This window comes from Mytilus californianus, unplaced genomic scaffold (assembly GCF_021869535.1).
Source record: "Mytilus californianus isolate M0D057914Y unplaced genomic scaffold, xbMytCali1.0.p SCAF_3, whole genome shotgun sequence".
Taxonomy (NCBI): domain Eukaryota; kingdom Metazoa; phylum Mollusca; class Bivalvia; order Mytilida; family Mytilidae; genus Mytilus; species Mytilus californianus.
The window spans coordinates 25,994,593-26,017,043 of NW_026262679.1; the positions used below are offsets into that span (position 1 = coordinate 25,994,593).

General features: G+C 31.2%; 1 protein-coding gene across 2 annotated transcripts; it reads right to left on the bottom strand.

Annotated features, from left to right (window-relative positions):
• Positions 1-1,512: 1,512 nt before the first annotated feature.
• LOC127734235 (uncharacterized) lies at positions 1,513-22,178 on the bottom strand. Of its 2 annotated transcripts, none has more exons than XM_052244010.1 (2): positions 21,783-22,178; positions 1,513-4,343 (listed from the first exon to the last, which is right to left on the bottom strand). In XM_052244010.1, exon 2 carries the CDS (start codon positions 4,203-4,205, stop codon positions 3,501-3,503), a length of 705 nt encoding a protein of 234 aa, XP_052099970.1. In that variant the 5' UTR covers positions 4,206-4,343; positions 21,783-22,178; the 3' UTR covers positions 1,513-3,500. The 2 variants fall into 2 exon arrangements, with proteins under 2 accessions (XP_052099970.1, XP_052099971.1); XM_052244011.1 differs by lacking the exon at positions 21,783-22,178 and adding an exon at positions 21,366-21,449.
• Positions 22,179-22,451: the final 273 nt, after the last annotated feature.

Below are 22,451 nucleotides of genomic sequence, written 5' to 3' on the forward strand. Positions count from 1 at the left end.
GAAAGCACTGACCCATTTCCTTTTTCTGAATGTTGTTGAAGTAAAGTTACATTTGTATTGCATTTTTGGTTATGTTGAAGAGAATACTGAATGTTAAACAACACTCAACACATACAAAATTGTGTTAATGTGAGGAGAGTTAAGTGTTATATGTACCGTTGATATCATTTAAGTGAAAGGTATATATCGACTTTCAAAATATATCCAAATAAGTAGCAATTAAATCCTAAACTAAAGAAGTCTCTTCGTAGATAAAAAGATAGATTAGAGATAATTAAGATCAATAATCAGTAACAATGACTGTCACTACACTTCTTCTCCAACATTTTTTCTTAATCATGTAAATGGAGATTATCTTAAGATGAAATGCATTACTAGAACAGAACCATTTTTTTGTGCTCGTAAAAAGTTATTACTTCATATATTTCTTTCCTCATAACTTTTCAATTTTGAGTAAATTAATACCATGCATTGTAAAAAATAGAATAGTTTCAAATTGTAGTGTCATCGTTATCATTCGAGCTTATTTATAGATAAGGGCCAACAGTAGTTTACCGACGTTAAAATTTCATAAATCAATAAAGAAAATACAAAATAGGGTTAAAAAAACCTGAGTAAATGACAAGAACTCCATAAGGAACAAGATCAAGTGCATCGATAGGATAAACGTATTTTACTATGCATGCATCCCTCGTCTTACGAATCCACATTCAGTTAAAATGTCAAGATCGGGAATAGGACACAATGAATTAATCTACAGACCAGACGACTTTTCTGGTATCTAAAGATATAAGCTCGCGAAAATATGTCGCTAGTTAGTTGAGACGCAGATACATCGTATCGGTTAACCAATTCGCGATGGTCACCGTAAAACTAGTTAGGAATTGTCGTTTTTCCTAAATACTGTGTTGGAGCAATGTTTGAGTAGGACAGGACGAGTTTCAGATTGTAGTTGCACTTTCATGACTTGAGATATGTTGTAAGACAAACAAAAGAGCAACCATCGTGACATGTTTTTTTTAGCAAATTTAGGCTGAAAAATGATAATTTGTGATTTGGTTAAAATGTATGACAATTCTGAAAACTGAGGCTAAGTAGTCTAGGTCACTTAAATTCTAATTATCCGTTTACAATATCATTAACGGTACGAATTTTACTGCACCGCATTTCGACAAATTATCTCTCTTAAGTGATGCTTGGTGACTAAATATTTGAACGTCCGAAACCTTATACAAACGTCGAGGAGTTGATAAAACCAAAAAGAATAAAAAGTAAATCAAAACCCAGACAAAAATTCAAAACTGTGCACGATGAAGAGACTTTCCATAATTAAAAAAGATTTCGAAATTTCGAAATTTTATAACACCAAATTTAAATCAAACAATATCCGTATTTTCATACCAGTACTAGCTACTGGGCTGGCGGATTATAATTCACAAATTATTATTTTGACTGCATAGTGTTAAATGTATATCATAACTTCCCAGTCTGTCGTATTGAGAAGTGCAGTACTACATGATTATTTTCCATTTATTTGTTTTATACAGTTTATACACATTCCATTTAGTTTTGGTGAACAATATACATTAGAGGCATACATTAAATGTAATTATGGGGAGTCGGGAGAGTTTCATATTGTAGTCCAATCGTTATGATTTGAGATATCTTGTCTGAGAGCTAATTGATATTTTTGAGAGAAAAAAATGGCAAAAAAGTGGCTACCCTGCTAGTTTTTCAAGAAAAATATTTGTGTATGTTTTGTAAGGGTTTTTTTCTGTGCTAATTCGAAAGGATAACTCCTTTCATATGATCAATTCGCCAAAGTTGAAGTTTACACTCAACTCTTCCAACTGATCTACTTTCTGTAATTTGAAAATAACACATTATAAATCTGGTGCTTCTGACGCGCTTTTATAAATTTAGCTTCATCAGTACGAAGAATGAGCACAGCGATAAGAAGTATTTTCATCGTTTATCTCCAGTGATTGCCGTATTTTTTTTAGAAAGTTGCTTACTTAGGAGGGGGGGGGGGGGTAAACGATCTTGACTGGCTATAAGCCCTCGCACGGTCGGCTTAGAAAGTTGAAAGGATTGAACGCTTTCTTATTTAGATCAGAAATTTACTAAAAACAAGTATGACTTGAATATGGAAACTTCCATCATAATGGCAGTTGATTAGACATTTTTTTCAATAGTTTTTTTTTAAATATTGTTATGTGTTTTGAAATGAAACCTGAAATTTATTTGTTCGATAAGTGAAATTTTGTAAAATATGTAAAACATGATAAGAAAGGGAGATAATCATAGTTGTGCTTAAAATTACAAATCACTGATTTTGTTATACAATCACCTCCCTTTAATATAAGTACTTCCGTAATTACAATGGGGAAAATATTCAAATTAAAAGTACAAAATTTCTGTCCGTTAGAAACATAAAGATATTTGTATGCTAAATATAATAATTACTTATAAAACGTTATTATGATATAAATATTAAGTTCAACTATTTTAAACTATTGACCCTAATCACTTTTTGTAAAATAATATAGTTGCAACTGATTTAACCCCAAAAACACTCCCAAATGTGAAGCATGGACCGCTTACCCTTCCGGAGCACCAGCGTTCATTCTCGGATTTTGGTGGGGTTTGTGTTATCGTCTTATCAGTTTTAAATGTCCTCTTGATATCTTCCACCTCTTTTTTATTTTATAATAACAACTTTAGAATATCGATGGGATACAATTTGACTATTTGAAGGGATAAATTCAAACTGCAACTTTGAAAAACATTTTTGCTAATTGGAATTGTGAAAGGACTAAGCCTTTTGAATAAGCACAGTAATACGAGCTCACTTCCTTTATGCATTTTGAAATTGATTAATCTATTTTTCAAAACATACATGAAGTATGTCCATAAAAAGTGGTTCCAAAACCGTCGGCTTATATTTAAAAAAAAAGAATAACTGTACGATGTTTCCCACAAATTTTACTTGACGTGCAATTGTAGGCAAAATATATTATATTTGAGAGCATAAAAACAAAAACGGCCAACGAGGTCAACGATGCCCCAGGTATCGCTTCACCAGTTAAAGTACAACGATCAGGTATTATAACAAGATTATACATATAACCAGGGACAACAATACTTTGATTGATTGTTATTTGTTTAACATCTAGTGGTAAATATACCATCAACAGTAAAACAATAGCTTCGAAAAAATACACAGAGGCCGGCCTCAAGATTATTTCATATTTAAAGGCACACTTTGTAATAGCACAGCTTTAAGAAATAAAATACTAATTTATATGTTCTTTCATAAATTGTCTCAGACCAAAAAATAACTATAAATAAATCAATGAAATAATGATCTGTTTATATACTTGCCTCCACGATTTGTTTGCTTATTCTGTACAAAATATGATAAATCATTTGAAAGAGAAGATAATAGTATAGGTCTTTTATAGACAGTACATAAGCCAGTTTAAATCGTAAAAATATTCCTAAATAGGTGGCAGCTGTATATGGCTTCTTGATTTAATTTTTTCCGGTTTTGAAACATTCAAAGTTTGTAGCCATTGTTCACATTTTATCTGAGTTTCGTCCGAATGTCCATGGATATGTTTATGTTTGATTAATGTTTTTGGGTCGATCTTTTTATCTGGATGAGCAATAATCATTTGAGATAAATCCGCATTTACTTCATGGTGGCGTATATTTTCTTCGGTCAAGCTGATTGAATTTGTCCGGCTCCCACTTGGACTATCAGCGGATGACCCTCTACTTAACGATGACCGTTGTATGTAGCTTCTCCGTAACAATCTTGGTGTCGAAGTAGGCGACTGATTAGCACCCGTTGATTGTGACTCCCTTAAAGAGAGCAAACTTTTTCGGCTTTTAGGAGAAGATGGCGGAGTTGGCGTTTCTGATCCAACGCGCCCATTCTGTTCAAAAAATTTGGTATCCCCGATTGGCGAAAATGGCGATAATTGTTTCAGTATATGTGTACAACTGTCATCAGTTGTTTGTTCAAACCGCTGACTCCTTTGTTGATTTTCGACTTCATCAAGTAATTGTGGACATGATCTAAATCGAGATAAAGACACATTAGATCCTCGTCTTTTCCCATCGTGAATTAAATCGTCTTCATCATCAGAAGTATCCACAGTTAAAAGCTTAGTCTTATTATCACTGATTATATTCATCATTAAGATTGTAACGTAACAGTGTTTTGGATAAAATAACTGCGATTAAGCCATAACTTGAAAATCAAACGTGTTCAGAGACATTTATGTTCCATTTAAACCATCATCACTAATGCTATTCTGTCCTCGTTGGAGTCGTGTCTGAAATAATAAAAAAGCATTATAGTTGAAAAGCTTGTATACTCTGATGAAGTCAATTACCAGCAAATTTATAGAATATAGCCTTTGTAATTGTACGAAAGCATTCTATTATGTTGAATAACAAGGAAATATACAGTAATTATAAAACACATGCTGTATGACAGGTTTTGGAAAAATCTGGGAATAATCGATACTATTATGACGATTCTTAATATCGTTATCTGAATTCGTATTATAAACCAGAATATTCATGTGTTATTCATCGAACAGAATGAAACACTGCTTATTTGAGATATCATATGTCGTGATCAATAGCTGATATAAAATCTTCATATTATTTCTTATATAATTTTATGTAACGTGTTTATGCTTCCAATGTCAATTAGCTTTATTAGTTGTCCTGTTTGATATGGTCAGTACACAACAGTAATAATGTATAAACAATGCATCATTTTAAATTAAACTTATTTAACTTTTTATGGAAAGTACTAGATTTTACGATGACTGTTCGCTTCTTTTTTTTTTCTTGTTTTTTGTTGGGTTTTTTGTCTACATACACAACACATATACAATGTTTTGCATGAAAAAGATTGATCTATATAGCCAGATAAAAAAATAGCATGCTTTGTATGGAAACAAATGAAAGCTTAAGGAGTTGGAATTAGTTCAGAACCATTCGTGAATGTTGATTTTGAATTATAAAAAAAATGTATGAAATTTAAATAAGTGAGCATATTTTTACAGCTTCTCAGATCAGAAGAAATGGTTTATGACTTCCAAACTTCTGTAATATGTTGATTTTGAATCACAAATCACGAGAAGATGTTGTTTAAACATGGAATAAATGTCACACTCTATGAAATTCGTACGTTAGAGCTATAAATGGTTTAAATTGCAGAATTTAACACAGAACGAAATGAGGCCATGTATTAGCTGTTTTGTTCCTTAAACTGCACTTATTTTTAAAAAAAAATACACATTTGTCATTATCAAGTACTTTTTGATAACCTATTTATTGTTTGTGTTGGACTTGTTTGCAACAGTTGATTTGCATTTCAATTTGAAGTCACATTTTTACCGAAAAATGTACTTCTCAACAGTCCCTCTATATTGATATCTAGTTGTAAGTCAGTTTATGAAGCAGTCTGATCTACATTTGTGATTTCCTTTATTCCAAGTTTGTTCAATGTCATAGATGCGATCACCATAGTCATCAAGCTTTGAATTATACAGTGAAAATCATGGAAATAGATGAATGTGAAGTTAAATGGTAAAGCTTATTTCTGATTTAAATCTTTAGAAGCTCCTATATGAAGTCTTTCTAATAAAGGTACAAGTTTGCAAGGAGTGGGGCGTAGTTGAACACGACTCTTAACATAATTCATTAAACATTAAAAGTTACATTTTCAATATATGGACTTAAGTTCACGCTTTTTGTCGTTTAAATATCAATAAAAAAAAATTTCAATGAGTTTTTCATTTTCAAGTATACTTTATGTTTAAGCTAACCGACATAATAAAATTTCTGAACAAAAAGAGAGATTTACGAATTTAGAATTATTACACACAATAGAGTATTGTACTAATTGAACAGCATTGGTGTAACTAAATATGAATTAAATAAATCATTTATGTGAGCTATATTTAAAGTGTTAGATTTTTTGTTTGTACGTAAAGTGTATTTTTCGCACAATCCGTATGCATTCTGTTATTTTATAGGGTAGATAAAACGATTTTATCTATCTTTGGAGATACACTTATTCATTTATGGTATATAGAGTGTAGTAGTATAGTGATAAAATCATATTTCATTTGTATGATGACATGAAGTACAAAAAGACGTCTGTCGAATTGCACACATTCGTAGAAGAAGATGCATTTCTGAGTCCGGTTTCCAAAATATATAATCAGGTTGCAACTTGTCAACATTTGCTGGATGCACAATTGATTCTAAGAAGTAAGTCATTCAATCCAGAATTTCCATATATTATGATTAGTGTCATTACGGATTGAATATGTAAACGTAGAACTTTTACCGTTAATTACTCGACAACACTATTTATGGGACAAGACATGGAGTTTCCTTTATCTTCTAATCGCAAACTATGCATATAAGTGTCCCGTCCAGTGTTAATCAATTATTGAAACACAATGAATGAAACTGCTCGATCATATTCATTATAACAGACATGACTTAAGTTATTTTTTGTTATCCTTTTTAAAGGGTTTGTATTGAGAGACAGTCAATAACAATTTTAAAAGTAAAGTTTTTTTTCAGTATTTTTTTAAGAAACTCTGGGATCTATACTAAACACATGACACATTTTGTGAACCGGGCTCAGAAAAATATATTGTTGTGTCTTTGTATATGCATATAAAAATTATTTTAATGTTATCTTTTTACTGATGACCACTATCGAGTAAAAGTTATTTACCTCCCATTCCTGTTGACAAAATATTTGTGAGACTTCGTGAAAATAGTTCTACTAAGTCAACCTGTTAATCCTACACCACTTTCGACTATCGAGGAAATCCCTTTTCAGATGTTAAAATCAATTACTAGCAACATTATTCTACCACGTCGACTGTTATTCTAACAACGAACCTAAGTAAAAACTCATCAACATTTATTTTAAGATAGATATACCCTCATTGGCATGAATCGAGTACCTATCTTTTCTGTTACTATATATTTGGGAAATACTAGTACTCCATTTGAAAATATAACTATTTCTGTGTAAACACCTACATTTTTTTGTAATATGACGACGCACAAAATTCCAATTTGGTTGATGAAGGAAATTAATCTAATATGTTCTTAATTACTCTAGAGAATCGGAGCAGAATATTTAGTATAATCAACTAAAGTATCACTATTTGTTTACCATGTCACTATATATGGATACAGGACATATTAAAAGCTATAATTATAAAAGTAAACACTATTGTTTTCTTACGTGGTACAGATTTGACATGAAGGTACACACGTCTTTAAGATTTAATAAACACAAGCATGATCAGTATATATTCACATTCGAAGAATTACTCCCAAGCTAAAATGGCATCGATAAACGTGATAAATTATCACTTTTACAAAACAATATCTTAAAGCCTTACTATAATCATCTCTACATGATATATTAAAAACTGAACAGTTAAACAACTACTAAACTGTCTAAAAAATAGCGTTTTAGTGCGATAATTTTACTATTTAATCTTTTATTATAACGCTGTAAACTGTGAATTACGAAAATGTAAAAACAAAAAACCAGAGCATTAACACATATATCACAAAGACAATATACACAACTGGATTGATTTGAAACAAAACAAAAATACATAAGTAATAAGCAACAGTAGTCTACCGGTGTTCAAAACTTGTAAATCCAGTTTCATCTTTAAATATTATACAAATCATGATATACAAAAATGAGGGAATTGCGTGAACTCAAAACAAATTGAGACGGGGTGCGTCGGCAGGGTATGGATATTCTGTTATATATGCATCTCCCGCCATGCGAATCCACATTCAGTCAAAATGTCACCAAAGAGAAAAGAACGCAATCGGTATATTTAAAAATATACCTCTTTCTGGTATCGAAAGATTTAAGACCCCAAACCCCTTATCATAAATATTTAATACTTAATAAATTCACATGATAAGAAAAAGGCAAAGACTGTCACATACACTTTATACATTAATCAAGTTTTAAATGTATTTCATTAGATTTTTCCTGCTGCACAAAAACTCATCAAAGATAGCAGGATTATATTTCATTGCGCCAAACGCGCGTGATGTCTTCAAGACATCACGCGCGTATGGCGTAATGAAGGACTTCAAAGACTCATCAGTGGCACTGAAAGAAAGTTGAAAGGCCAATCAGACACGATGTTGAAGAGAAGTCTAGGATACATATATTCCTGAATCTATAAATTCTAGGATAAACAAAAATTCGCATGAAACACAGCAATTTTTAACGTTTTTACATTGATTTTCTTTCAAGTGGTTAATATCACTCATAATGGACTTCGGTCGTTGAGTATATCATTTGCACCAGGTACTAGTATTCATTTTGGTTGTTATGGTTGTTCGTATTGTTAAAGCATAAGTTTTCAGTGTTGACTATTATTTTATCACAATGTACATGTCTTTATGATTTTTTATGATACAATTCATTACATTTAGTCAGTTTCATCTTGAATTTTTATTGTTGATATGTTAATTTTCACTGCAATATAGTCGCTTCTGAAATTGTCTCTATTTGAAAAGGCGAATTTTATGTGTAAAAGAATCAAACATGAACAATAAATCGACCATACATAGATTTCATGATCTGATACCAGCATTGTAGCTATAAGTTAAAAAGTGCATCCCAAAGACCAAATATGTTTATTGATAATCTATTGTTACATAACAATTGTTTCATAAATATGCAAGACACTGTATAGAACTCGACCCGACAATTGTATTGGTATTAGTCATAAGTGAATTACTATATCCCAAATAGGGAAACGTTAACCTTGAAGACTCGCGTCAGTTTCAAATGAAAATATTATGCAACTGCAGTCTGTGTGTTAGATTATTACATGAATCATCGTTAGTAAAATAGAAACCATTGCAAAACAATACTTTTGATAACTGTACATTAACTTTCTCGACGCAATAGGATATACTGATAATACCAGTGTAATATTCATATCATTAACGTTTTAAAAGGAGCATCTCGTGCATGTGGTATTATGTAATAAAGAGAGAAATGTAACCAATCAAAAACCATAGTAAAAAATAAAATAACAAAAATACCGAACTCCAAGGAAAATTCAAAACGGAAAGTCCATTATCAAATGGCAAAATCAAAAGCTCAAACACATCAAACGAATGGAAAACAACTGTCATATTCCTGACTTGGTACAGGCATTTTCTTTTGTAGAAAATGATGGATTATTCCTGGTTTTATAGCTAGCTAAACTTCTCACTTGTATGACAGTCGAGTAGAATTCCATTATATTTACAACAATATGTGAGCAAAACAAATAGACATAATAGGTTAAAAAACGTCAAAAATTGGGGTAACGCAGTCAACATTGTGTTAAAATATATCATGGCAACCGGACCATTATTATGCAATAGGTAGGGAACATCTCTTCAATTTATCACTTTTATAATCAACTTTGTAGGAAACAAATTCAACTCCCTAATTTGTGACTGCTTGTAAAAAGAGCTAAGTTTCAATTTTCCTGTATAGTTGTTTCACTTACTGATCAGAATCAGAAAATTGTTAAAACCTACTTGAATTTGAATCTGAAAGTGAATGTGTGATATATCTTTAACATTTCTCGACAATTTTACACAGTTAGATAAAATAACATTGTTACGGACGAGATGGTAACGGCTGCAAATAAGAAACATATTCTATTATATCAGTGTTTATTTTGCGTAATGAACCTTAATATATAGGTTTTCTTGTGTAACCATCTGATATGAAAACGTATAAAATTATAATTTGGAAGCTGAAGTTTATACATTTCTCTGACAAATGACAAATTGGTGCATGGTTCCCAGACATCTATTAAAATTTCCCTATTTATTTATAATATTCAACGTCATAATTATAAAGGTAAACAATATTGTTTTTCTACGTGATACAGATTTGACGCACTGACGCAAATATTGTGCTAGGATCAGTCACAGAGAAAAAGAAAAATCTTTTAAAATTGGAACAAATTGAAAGGCGAATTGCTCATGCTAATTTATTGTGATTATTCACTGAATTAAGGCCCTATTATGAACATTTCTTTGTTATTCAAGATATTCTTACGATTTAAAGAACTTTTAAAATTGCTTAATTTCCTAGACGATTCCATCTGCTGGTAATTAATTTTTTTTATTGATCCTCTCGAATTATTTACCTGCTATAGATCTTTAAGTTATACTTTGCTCAAATTTTAAATATTCGATACCTTACAGCTGTCATTATTAAACGGTGGTTTATTGCAGGTGCTCAATGAAAACACAATCATTATTATTGCAAGTTATAAAATAAAACAAAAGTATACGCATAATTCGAAAGGTAAGACGTTACACAGGAAATTGGCATGCCAGTTGGCAATAAATGTGCGCCCTGCCTGGATATTTTTGCGTGATTCCCATGAGGAGCATTAGGGGTTCAAGCTTGTACATTTGTGTATTAAATGCTTTCAACCATGGGTCGTTCAGATTCCCTCGAAATCATGATTCTCGGAACGCCTTTGTCCCTGTGAGCGTAGAATAAAATTGTGTATTGCAACAATGAAACTCGTAGATCGGAAAATACAACACTAAGACGAGATAACCGTATCAGTTGCATTTTCAGCTGAATGTTTATCAAATCAGTATTAAGTACAATGAATTATAACGGTGACGCAATTATATATGTCTTTGAGACGGTCCCTGCATGTCCGCGCTCAGGGTATTTTTTTCAATTATTCAATACCACGTGATATTGTTTATTGCCACCATGAAATGTTATCATAGATCGGAAAGTAAAAAGATGATTAAACAAGACGAGATTACTAATATTATATATTGCTACACTAAAACTGTTGTCATAGATCGGAAAGTAATAATATAACTAAACAAGACGAAATTGCTGTAAAAATGTTTATATTTCATTTATAGATGCCAACAGTAGTGTTTATTGTCATTAAAAACCAAGGGAATATCCATTTAATTGAAATTGTAATATAACTTCTTAACAGTCAATATAATTCTGGAATTTATATGCAATATGTGGGCATCATCAGTATCTTAAATATTAACTGTAATCAAGAAAAGAAAAAAATAGTTGCATGGTTCCAATGCACAAGGATTTCATATCCTTGCACTTCACAATTAACCGATATATAAAATGTTATAACTATTACAGATAGCTGAAGACTATAATCATATCTTTACTATCATACCATTATATTATAGTTTTATAAGTCTCTGGTTTTATTGTGCATTGCAAAAATATTTAAACTTGGAAAGTAAAAATTTTAATACACAACACGATATAGGTTTAAAAAAATCGTTTAGCAATACATATCTAACTTTCGTGTTTATCAGCAGTACATTTTTAATGTTTGAAAACAAGAAAATATTGATAATATCAAAATCAAAGAATATAAGGGCACTTTAAAATAAACCAGTGTACTGGTGAGTAGAGAAAGCTAAAGGTTTGTCACTTTTATTAGAAAAAAAAAATTTCAAATTCACACTTAAAGTAGTCATTGCGCTGCTAACCATGCATTTCTACCCCAGGAATAAATTAACTTAGCTGTTTTTAACAAAACCTTTCTCCATTTTTGGACCCCAATGCTCTACGACTTTGTACCTTTGGCCTTCCTACTTTTTTCATTCGAGCGTCACTGATGAATCTTTTGTAGACGAAACGCGCATATGGCGTACAAAATTATAAGTATGGTATCTTTGATGTATTTTTTCAAAAAGGAAATAGCACCCGATTTACATTTACAGTTTTACAAACAAGTAAAACTTGGAAATACTACACAATATCATTTTAAACGTAACAGAAAAGTGTCCAATATATATTTTCCATAAAGGTGTCATAACATCATTATTATATTTTTTTTTATATAGTCATATAATTCATTTCAAAAACAAATAAATAGAGCAACAATTGTTTAAGTGAACTGGCAGCGGTTAAGGATTCACGTATTGCTTTTCTTTTTCTTACAATACAAGCAACTTGTTTTCAGCTACTATATAAAAAAGGAAAAGGAGGTTAATGAAATCATTTCGCTTTTTACACTGTGTCTAAATAACAGACACGACTGAAGGTCAAATGCAAGTTGCCATTTATTGGGTTTTTGTTTGGTAAATTAATACCTTAGTCTACTTCGTGTGGTGTTGATTTTTTAGAATTAATTTGTTTTTCAATACTCTGTGTGAAATATATATACAAAGACTAAGTCTAAGAAACAGTTCAGACAGAAGAAGTTTAATGATCGTCAAAACAACCAAATAGTTGTTTTATGTTCATAAAAAAAGACCACAAATATCTTTTTTACGAATGGAGTTAAAATTCCAAAGTATGTTCAGTTCTCTGACTGGAACTGATTAATTAACTTATGTTTGAGAAAAATACGACATGTACGGCATACGGAGCAGGATATACTTAGCCTCCGAAACATCTTTCGGTTGTTATGTTTGTTCGTATGGTCAAAGGTTTATATATAGTTGTCATTGTTGTCTGCTATTTCATTGTCTTGCACATCCAATATATTATCTTTAAGTAAAATTGAAATTAAAATTGAGAATGGAAATGGGGAATGTGTCAAAGAGACAACAACCCGACCAAAGAGCAGAAAACAGCCCAAGGCCATCAATGGTTTTTCAACACAGCAATAATCCCGCATCCGGAGGCGGGCTTCAGCTGGTACCTAAACAAAAATGTGTACTAGTTCAGTGAAAATGGACGTCACACTAAACTCCGAAACATACAAATTTTATCCCGCAAAGACCATATATATATTCGATCATTGATATTTTTTTATTGTTAAAAAAACAAATTTAGAAAATATGCAACAACAAGCCATTCTCAATACCATAGTACTTTTTGTTGATTTTAGTCATACCGAACTACTTCACTTCAAATACAGTAACGTTGAATTAAAAACTTGCATACGTTACAGCAACGAAAGTCTGTATCTTAATTGTTATTATATGAATCATAACTTAAAACATGGCAAAACAATTCCTTTGATAACTGTACATAAATTATCACAAATGTTTATTGTTACTGATAAGGAATTATGTAAAAATAGAATTATCATACGGTGTTGTTTGAAAGCTTTGATGTCAGCTTGTTTTAGCAGTTCATAGATATATAAATACCAATCATGCATGCTCATACTGGTATAGGCAAAAACAATTGGCAGTGTAGTTTTTTATGCTTTGAATGTACATTCTGAAAAACTTGATACTTTTCAGCTGTCATTTTGTATAGTATTCTATATAACAATGATCGCAATTGCAATATTAAAAACAATACAATTTATACTTTTACAAATTCTAATTTAGTACATAAATTCAAATTATGAGTACCAACATTAACCAGCATATAATTTAGATATAGATATTCTAAAGCAAATTAGCTATTCGTGAATTATTTACAGGTAAACATGCAAGATCCTTTTATGTATTGTGTTTCAACTGTATTCATTCACATCAGTATTCAATGTTAAACTTTACGGTAGTTGCACATTAATGACACAAAAATTTCTCTTAGATATAAAAAAGTAGACAAAAAAGTCTTTGTTCATGATGAACGATGAAACGGAAAAAATTAGTCACAAAAATGTTGTTCTTACAAATATTGTTGTCTATCCGTATGGTAATAAGATGTTTAATCAATTTCATAATTTGTCTAGAATAACTAAAATATTCTGTAGAGCGTCATCAATGAATCCCGTCTAGACTAATATATGGTCTATAATTAATGAAACCCAGGGGAGAATGTGGAAAGTTTAATAGAAAAACAAGGATATGGGGTATCCATCCATGACAAAAAATCAGAACATACACAGCAAAAAACACACAAAAAGCAAAATAACAGCGCTTTTATTGCGGTTCTTCGTCTCAAAGTCACAGGGAGGCCTTCAACACGGAGCTTAAAACTCTCACCTCACTGCTTAAGACGTTTGCAGATATATTATTTGCAGTTTTTTTCTTTTATCAATTACCATACATTTTGCATTGAGTTTGTTAAAAGCTTTCATATAGCACTAGTAGTGACTGTAAAAGTATTAACCAGAAAAAGCAAGAATCCTTTAAAAAAACTAAAAATGGAAATAAATCTTATTTTTATATACGATTAATTTATGACTTTTGATAGCCCCTCTGGTTTCTAACCTTTTTAATTTAGAGAAATGTATCATTTTCGAACTCAAAGTGAAATTGTATTAATTTGAAGGAGACATTTTACAACCTTATAAAGTTGTTCTAAATTATATATAAGATTCGTATCTTTGATTAGTTTTAACAATCACTGGGTCATTTCACTGCCGATGGATGTTTCGTTACCGAGGGTATCATCAGCTCGGAAGTAAGCACTTCTGTTCCGACATGAAATATCATTGATATATAGAAATAAGATGTGGTATGAATGCCAAAGACAACGCTCCATCCAAATAACAATGTGTAAAAAGTTAACAATTAAAGGTCAAAGAACGGCCTTATTTTTTGAAAATTTACTATAAAATCATTAATTATACTATGGTTTATGTGCACCCAGGAATAGACTGCCTTTGCCAGATTTGGCGCAAATTTTTTTTTCGGAATTTTTGGATTTCAATGCTCTTAATATTCGTAATTGATTTGGTTTTCAACTGTTTCAATCCATGCACAACTGATTTTGTAGACAAAACGTGAGTCTGGCGTACTGTATTAGAATGAATTTCATAACCACCTGACAGTGGGAAATCTAGTGACAAAATATTACCTCCCTTGTAAATATTAAAAACTAGATCTTCTCAATGTTTGTCCCATTTTAGCAAGGACGCTATCAATTATGGATTCACGGGAAAACGTTCTGGTAAATAGTAAAAATAGAAATAAGTTGAATTTAAAACAAAACTTCCATTCAATGTTATCATTTCCCTCCTTAAGAAGCAAACGACAAGTACAGAAGGCTATAGAAGCTTGATGTAAAATTTGGTTTAAAATGTTGCTATGCGAATACATTCCTGGAGTACCAACTTCAATTTATTTTTCTACTGGCTGTATACCTTTCTGAAACACGCTAATTATCCGAATATATATATACAGCTAGATCAGAGAAAGTCAGGGAAAATATTTCAGAGGAATCGATTGATATGCAGCAAAGATTGGCACTTTTGAAATTAAGTTACTAAAGCAAATTCAAACGGACCTTATCTCGATGTAAACATTGAATGTGAATAGATCGAGTAGACCGCAAATACATGTACAAAAATCGAGACGACCTTTCCTTAAAATTGTATAAAAAATAGTAGAAAGATACCTACTTAAAAAAATAGTTATTTTTAATTTCTTAACCTGCACAGACAGACTTTTAAATTTTTATATTCACAAAAAGACAATATTTCTATATTGAATGTACATGTGACAAGAGCAGACCGGTGTGCTCGATAACTGAGGTGTGAAAAAATAAGTATACTTTGGGAACTTGTAACATGCTAAGGACTTTGTGGAACACTCCGAAAATTGGTGACCCGAAAGATCTTTAGATTTTGTATGTTCATGATTTTTTCCATTTTTTTTTTTTATCAATATGCAGTAAAGATTGGCAGTTTTTAAATTTCAGTTTCACAAGCTTCTAATGCAATTATCTCGATAAATACTGAACATAAAACACCGTGTATTTGCATGTTTATTTCTAATAACACAGTTTAACAATTAACTTACTAGTATTTAAAATGAACAATTATTATTTGGAAATAACTTTTGATCAGTATCGTCACCGGCATTGTTTTATTATTGACTTTCTCGACTCTATCATAAGAAGAGTGAATTTTCTTTTGTTTTCGTTCATTGGATATCCCACTGCTGATATTTAAATGATATCGTGTCGGTCACTGGCTGTCTACAACAAAGACTTCACGCAATTACAGTATGTAAGGGGCCTCTCAATGGGGATATACATAATTACTATTTTACACATGTTCATTCATGAAATGTTTGCATGAAAGTTTATAGGAATTTCTTTTGAATATATTTATATACTCACAGCAAATAGTTTCTTTTGAAAGAATGAGTACATTCAGAGGTGATATCACCAAGTAATCGAGAGGAAAACAATTATAACTATAAGCATTAATGAGTTATTGTCTCATTTAAAAGTACTATAGACACCTTATTTGTGTTAACTAGTTGTAATATATAGATTTTTGATAAAACTCAGAGTATCAACCCAAAGTAACAATTTATCTCCGTAGAAAACTGTCTTGAAGTCATATAGTTTGGAATCAATGTCAACACAGCAAGTTTTTACTTTGTATAAAGATCATTCACAATATTCATTTTAGCTCTCTTTGGTTTCTTCGTATTTATACGTCCCTTCCTTTCGAAAGTTTATGTTAACACTTTGCTGGTTTATGATAAAGATAAATCCAGAAAAGTGCGTCCGACGCACGAAAATCATAATGTGTTTTGATCAGGTGAAAAAAGTTTTGCCACAGAAAGTTGTTAAAGGTATAAAGAAGGGGCATATTAATACAAATGGTATTAGCAATTCCAATGATCTACTCGTTGTGCTTCAATAGGTCAAGATGATCAAACACCTAGTTACCAGATCCACTAGTATACAAACATTGACTATTATATGAAAAGTTTTATTTTAAATATATTCAATGATTGATTTGTAGCAAATATTGAGCTTCAAGTAACAATAATTGTCGAAATGCGCTTATAATTCAGTAAAATTGATACCTTTAATTTTAGAAGGAATAACCTGTGCTATTCTACCTAGTGGCATTGTGAAAGATTAAATCCCTTTTGAATATGCACAGTAATAAAAGTCGGAAAGAAAAAGAATAAGAATACAACGCATGTCTTCTTTTCCTCATATATAACGTGTGAAATGCAAATTTTAGATAAATGCATTATTAATATTTGTTAATTCATAAATATACAACCATCAAATGTCTTATTCCTGGCTTTGAAAAGACGCTTTCGAATGTGACGTGGGGTTTGGTGGTTCAAAAGCTTTATGGTCCTATTCTTTCCCCAATATTAATTTAGAAACGAATGCAAACAGTGATAGTAGTCAATAGATAAAACACGACATAGAATAACCAATTATAAAGATCCAGGTGTATGCGATTATCACATACAAAAAGGAACATTAGGAGATAATTAAAATGATAAAATGCTGACTATAAGTTTTGCGATTTTCTCATTGTTAAAGGTCGTACGCTGGACCTATAATTGCTTATATCCACGTCATTTAAACTCTGGTGGATAGTTGTCTCATTGGCAATCATACCACATCTCCCTATTTTTATATTACTTTGAACTTACTTTTTCATTAGATTATATCCTTTCAAAATGAGACTAGTGAGAGATAATTATAGTTTAAAACAGTATTATTTGGCGTTTAAGTGTTTTGTAAATATCATTTCATAATTCTAACGGTGCACTTTAATGCGAAATGCAGCGTATCAAAATTGATTCGAGACGAAAAAATCAATTTACTAATGACTAATACAATCTGAAATCATCGGGAATAGCACGGAACCAACACTGGAGTTAAGACCATGCGAGTCAATATGGTTAACAATAAACTCATCATAGATACCAGGCTTAAAATGTTGTACATCAGACGCGTTTCTTCTACAGAAGACTCATCCGTGACGCTTAAATAAAACAGTTAAAAGACCAAATAGAGTAGTTTTTTTATATTTGAACACAACAGTAGAATAGTACAAGATTATGTCGGATTTGTGACAAGATGAGACAGCATGTGAAAAGTGACAAACGCTTAGGGGGGGAGCATCTAAAAACACTGAGATGCATGGAGAATCCGAAATAAGAAAAAAAGACATCATGAAGATCGGATGACTCAACAAGTGAACCACTAAAACATATGGATATGATGCAAGAGTGCGAATGTCGAGTTCATTGGATATATTGAATGCGAATGTGTATGCTGCAGTGAGGATCGCCTTGTCTAAAAGTTAATAATCCTATCTGAAAGTAAAGTTAAAAGATAAAAATTGAGAAACAGTTTTTCTTTTTATTCCCACCTTTATTTATCCTGTAGAAACTTTGAAATAAATGTTTTGTTTCTAAAATATGTATTGTAAAAAACATCTATTAACTTGGAAATCAGTATTATCAGATCTCACAAATTACTACCCCGAATCCCATATATGCCACGTGAAGACAGAGTATCACGCTCTGTGTACTTTAAAGAACTCTTGCAACAACTCTCTGAGGGGTCGAGTAAGTGGCTTGTTGCAAGGCAAACTTTCTGTCCCAATCCAACTTAACATTGTGTCACAGTGGAAAAATGGACAAATATTTCATTGTTTGGAAACTATTTGTTTAGAAGTACCTTTTTCTATTTTCATTGGTCAAAACGCTTCTATGATCATGTTTTATAAAGGTTAATTTTGAAACCAAAGAGAGGGAGAGAGAAAAAAAAAGAGAGAACCATGTGACGCATCGGTTCGCCCCGCTCTCGATCTGCGAGTAGCGGCGGGTTAATGTATGTTGCCATGATTACTGTTTTGTAAATATGCTTTATGAACTGTGATTGTATATATGTTGGATGGAAAAATAAAGTATGTGAACGTTCATGTATCCAGTCTCGTGTATTGATTTACAACAACTTCCCAGTATGGACCCTCTGCCATCTGAAACGGGCCTAAATCATTTGGATTGTAAAACAATGTTATTCATCTCCGATGTTGGAGAAATTCTAGTCACGTCAATTGTTTTCCATTGGCAGTCCAAATTTCCCGACCTCCATCCCTGTAGTCCCGTCTTGCAGAAGCTACCTTTTGTATATATAATAGATTTTCGTCCTGAATATGCATAAAATAATTGCCATCGGACGTAAAGGGAAATGCGGCAACAAAATACTTATCCACAGATAAGGTTAGGTCCATGTGTTTGTCGTGTGGAATTAAAAATAATCAATTAGATCAAATCAAAAATACAACATTAAATATGGAAGTTTTTTTTAAAGTTTCAGTTAAACCAGTAACAGGCTTATGAGTACTTAGTTGTGGTTAAGAGCGATAGGACGAATGAACGAACACACTATACTCTCACGCTTTACTGCCACGAGGGTATGATTAAGCAAATTATGAAAAGTTACAATTGTTAAAGAAAAACTCCGATAGCGTTATAACACTTCAGTCATAGTTCTAAATAATATGTAAAATGACAGACAATCCAAGTATATTCTACTTATAGGTCAGTTCATGACATCTTTCACCATACTATAAAATAATTATCTTAGATAAATATTTTCCAGCCTATATAATATTCCCATAAGGCAGAATAGACATCATTTACCAATTTACCAATGCTGTAAATGCAATTTATTCTTTTTATATTATTGATAAGGCTGGGAAGAATCATAAAAATATTGAATTAATGCAATTTTGAACAATATGTATGGCACAGAAGCTAAATGTAATTTGATGAGTTTATAGATGTTGACCGTCAAAGGGAACACTTAGAGATACAGTTATTCCATACTAAAACCTAAAACTCGTTATAACATTCGGTAAAGTACATTCTAATGTTCTCATCTTAAGAAAGTCCATTTTGGAGACGTTACGTCCAGGAAAACAACAATTCTTTAAAATGACTTAAAATCTACTTTGCCCACAATTGTAAAAAGTGACAGATAGTAATTTGCTGAATATGCGATGTGTAAATCAATACACTAGATATAAGTTATCGTACAAAACGATTGCTAACGTAACAGTAACAAAATTAGTTAAAAAAAGAAAAATAACATAAAAGGTTTGAAATCTACATTTATTTTCAAATCTTATTAAACAAATCACATGAAATATTTCAGCTGTGTTTGATAACGAGTAGGGAACACATATATCCGGATATTGCATACACGGTAGGGTTTAGTCACCAGTCTCTTTAGAAAAATAAGGTCAGCTCACACTTTAAAAAAAAAGTTATAGTAATCTTTTGCTAAGTGTTATATATCAAAGTTTGATAAGAATTACAAAATAGATTCTATGTTAATAAATAAAAATTCCCAAGTTGACAAGCTTATCCGTCGAAAATTTCGAAAGAATCGGATTCTGATTAGCATTCTGTTTTTGTGGCAATCAGCCTTTATTCTGATTCCATCAATCAGACACGACTTTAGTTTGTAATTTAGCATTGATCTCTTCTATCCTATAGAGACATGTACGGTAACCTTGTGCTGAGAATGTAAGAAGTGATTTGATCTGGGTAAGATATCGGAATCTATCTTAGTCACGAATATCTCTATATAAACTTCCGTGTCAAACTTTTCTTAGATAATGTTATAGATTGTTGCTAAAACATATGTAAAGAAAAGTAAATTTAGTAGAAGATTGATTTTCATTGATAGAAGCGGTACAACAGGTGCGATGTAATAGTAATTGATTGGTAAATTAACAGCTGATATGAAGAGAAACCAGCAACAAAATCGTCTTACGTAACAATAAAATTACCCATTAATCTTGTGTTCGTATGTTTTCTTATAATCTATAATTTCAGTTCAAACCTTACGTTTTATTTATACAAACCAAAGTCATGTGGATAGGTAGACATTGGGTGTATTAATTGTAAATATGACTGGGTATGTGAAAAGAAAGCCTAATGTTTACTTTTGTAAATAACGTCTGGAGACAATAAATCTGTGTAGAAATCGAGATTTATAAATTATGAATAAGTAATGTCTCTCGTTCAATATATCATGAAATATTATCACATGTTTTGTGTTCATGGCATAATTCCAGTTATATGTATCTAAACACAATGCAAAATTATTAAAAATGTAAAAGCATGTTTAAAAATTCCCAATAAAGTCACGATTCAGCTCTTGAAAACTGATCTACGGACAAAAGGAGTTAAAATATTTTTCAATACAGTATTTCAAAATCACGTTTTTGACGATGTTTTCCGGAATTTCTGAAGAGGGATAAAAGGGTTTCCACTTTTTGACATTGGTGAAAGTGAAAAATAAATCGCAATTTTTAAAACGTCCATGCATTAACCATACCGGTATATGTTTGTTCATAAAATGGGGATGGGGTTGAATCCTCTAACTCAAACACTGTTGTATACATCTAATCATACTTTAGTAATCAAATTATTTCAAATCTATAATTATCCCGTAATGTCAAGACCCACATATCTTTACCATTTTCATTAAAAGACCACAACATCAATAAATACACGACTGTATCATGTGTATTACTAGAGTAAAGGTTTGAATGATTTAAGATTTTTTTCAAACTGCAAGATTCTTAAATTAGAATACTTATACTTACATTCAAATGATATGGTCAAAATTTTCAACTACTCCTCCTTGCATTATGTACATATTTGTAGAATGTTATATTTATCGAGAAAGATTTTAAACTATAGATTAAACAATATCTTGATATTATACCCATCAATCATATATACTATGTATACCCATGACTATTTTAAATTCATTTACATATACAATTTAGTATAAATTATAACATTAATCACAATTAAATAACCATGCAACATACGCCTTCCTTACGTCATGGTACTGGCTTTAAAATTTAATATTTTGAACAGATGGTTTTGTATTACTGAAAACATAAAAACGCTTTTATCTTGAAAAAAAAAGTTGATGGACAAAAAGTAAGCACTATAAGCACTTAACGATGGTAAGAACTGTATTTGTCATTATTAGACGGCTATAAAACACTTACCTAAAGAAGAATGTCCGTAACAAAATAATCACGTCTATATTCATAGATCAATAAGTAAGTAAGTACAATAATTTCTTTATACTTCTAGTCAATATCACTTTAATCATTGACAATAGCCGTAGTCAGCTCCATTCATACATACATTTTTGTTGAGCAACTTCTTCAAAAGGCTATATCTGAATTGAAACGTGTTAATGTCATCTTAAACAGTCTAATTTGTTGATCAATAATTCCTGTTATGAAAGTGGAATATTACCACCACGTGTGGAACCTGCATATGAAGAAATATTACCACGTATGGAACCTGGAAATGATTCGGTCCATGTTACAGCAGCTGTCGTCTTTACTAAAGTTCACTGCTCATTACATAAAATAAATCAATCACTGCGTGAAGTATTAATATATGGATTCCTATTCCTTGCATATCATAAACGAAGACAAAAATAAAACAATAAAAATAGTATAGTGTGAATTATACTGAATTAATCAGCATTGATAATTATCTCAATGAAAACTGATGAAAGTATCAGTAGCTCTTCTCAGTTGTTGGCTTATGTCATGTTTTGTCTCATAATTAAAAATAAATAAAAACATGTTGATACAACAACATACAAAACACGATTAACCTTTAAAAAGGACATCTTCCGGACAACACAAGGTCCTCAATGA

Bases quoted from the DNA above. Each gene is read 5' to 3' on its own strand.
- LOC127734235 (XM_052244010.1), bottom strand. From the start codon at position 4,205: ATGATGAATATAATCAGTGATAATAAGACTAAGCTTTTAACTGTGGAT.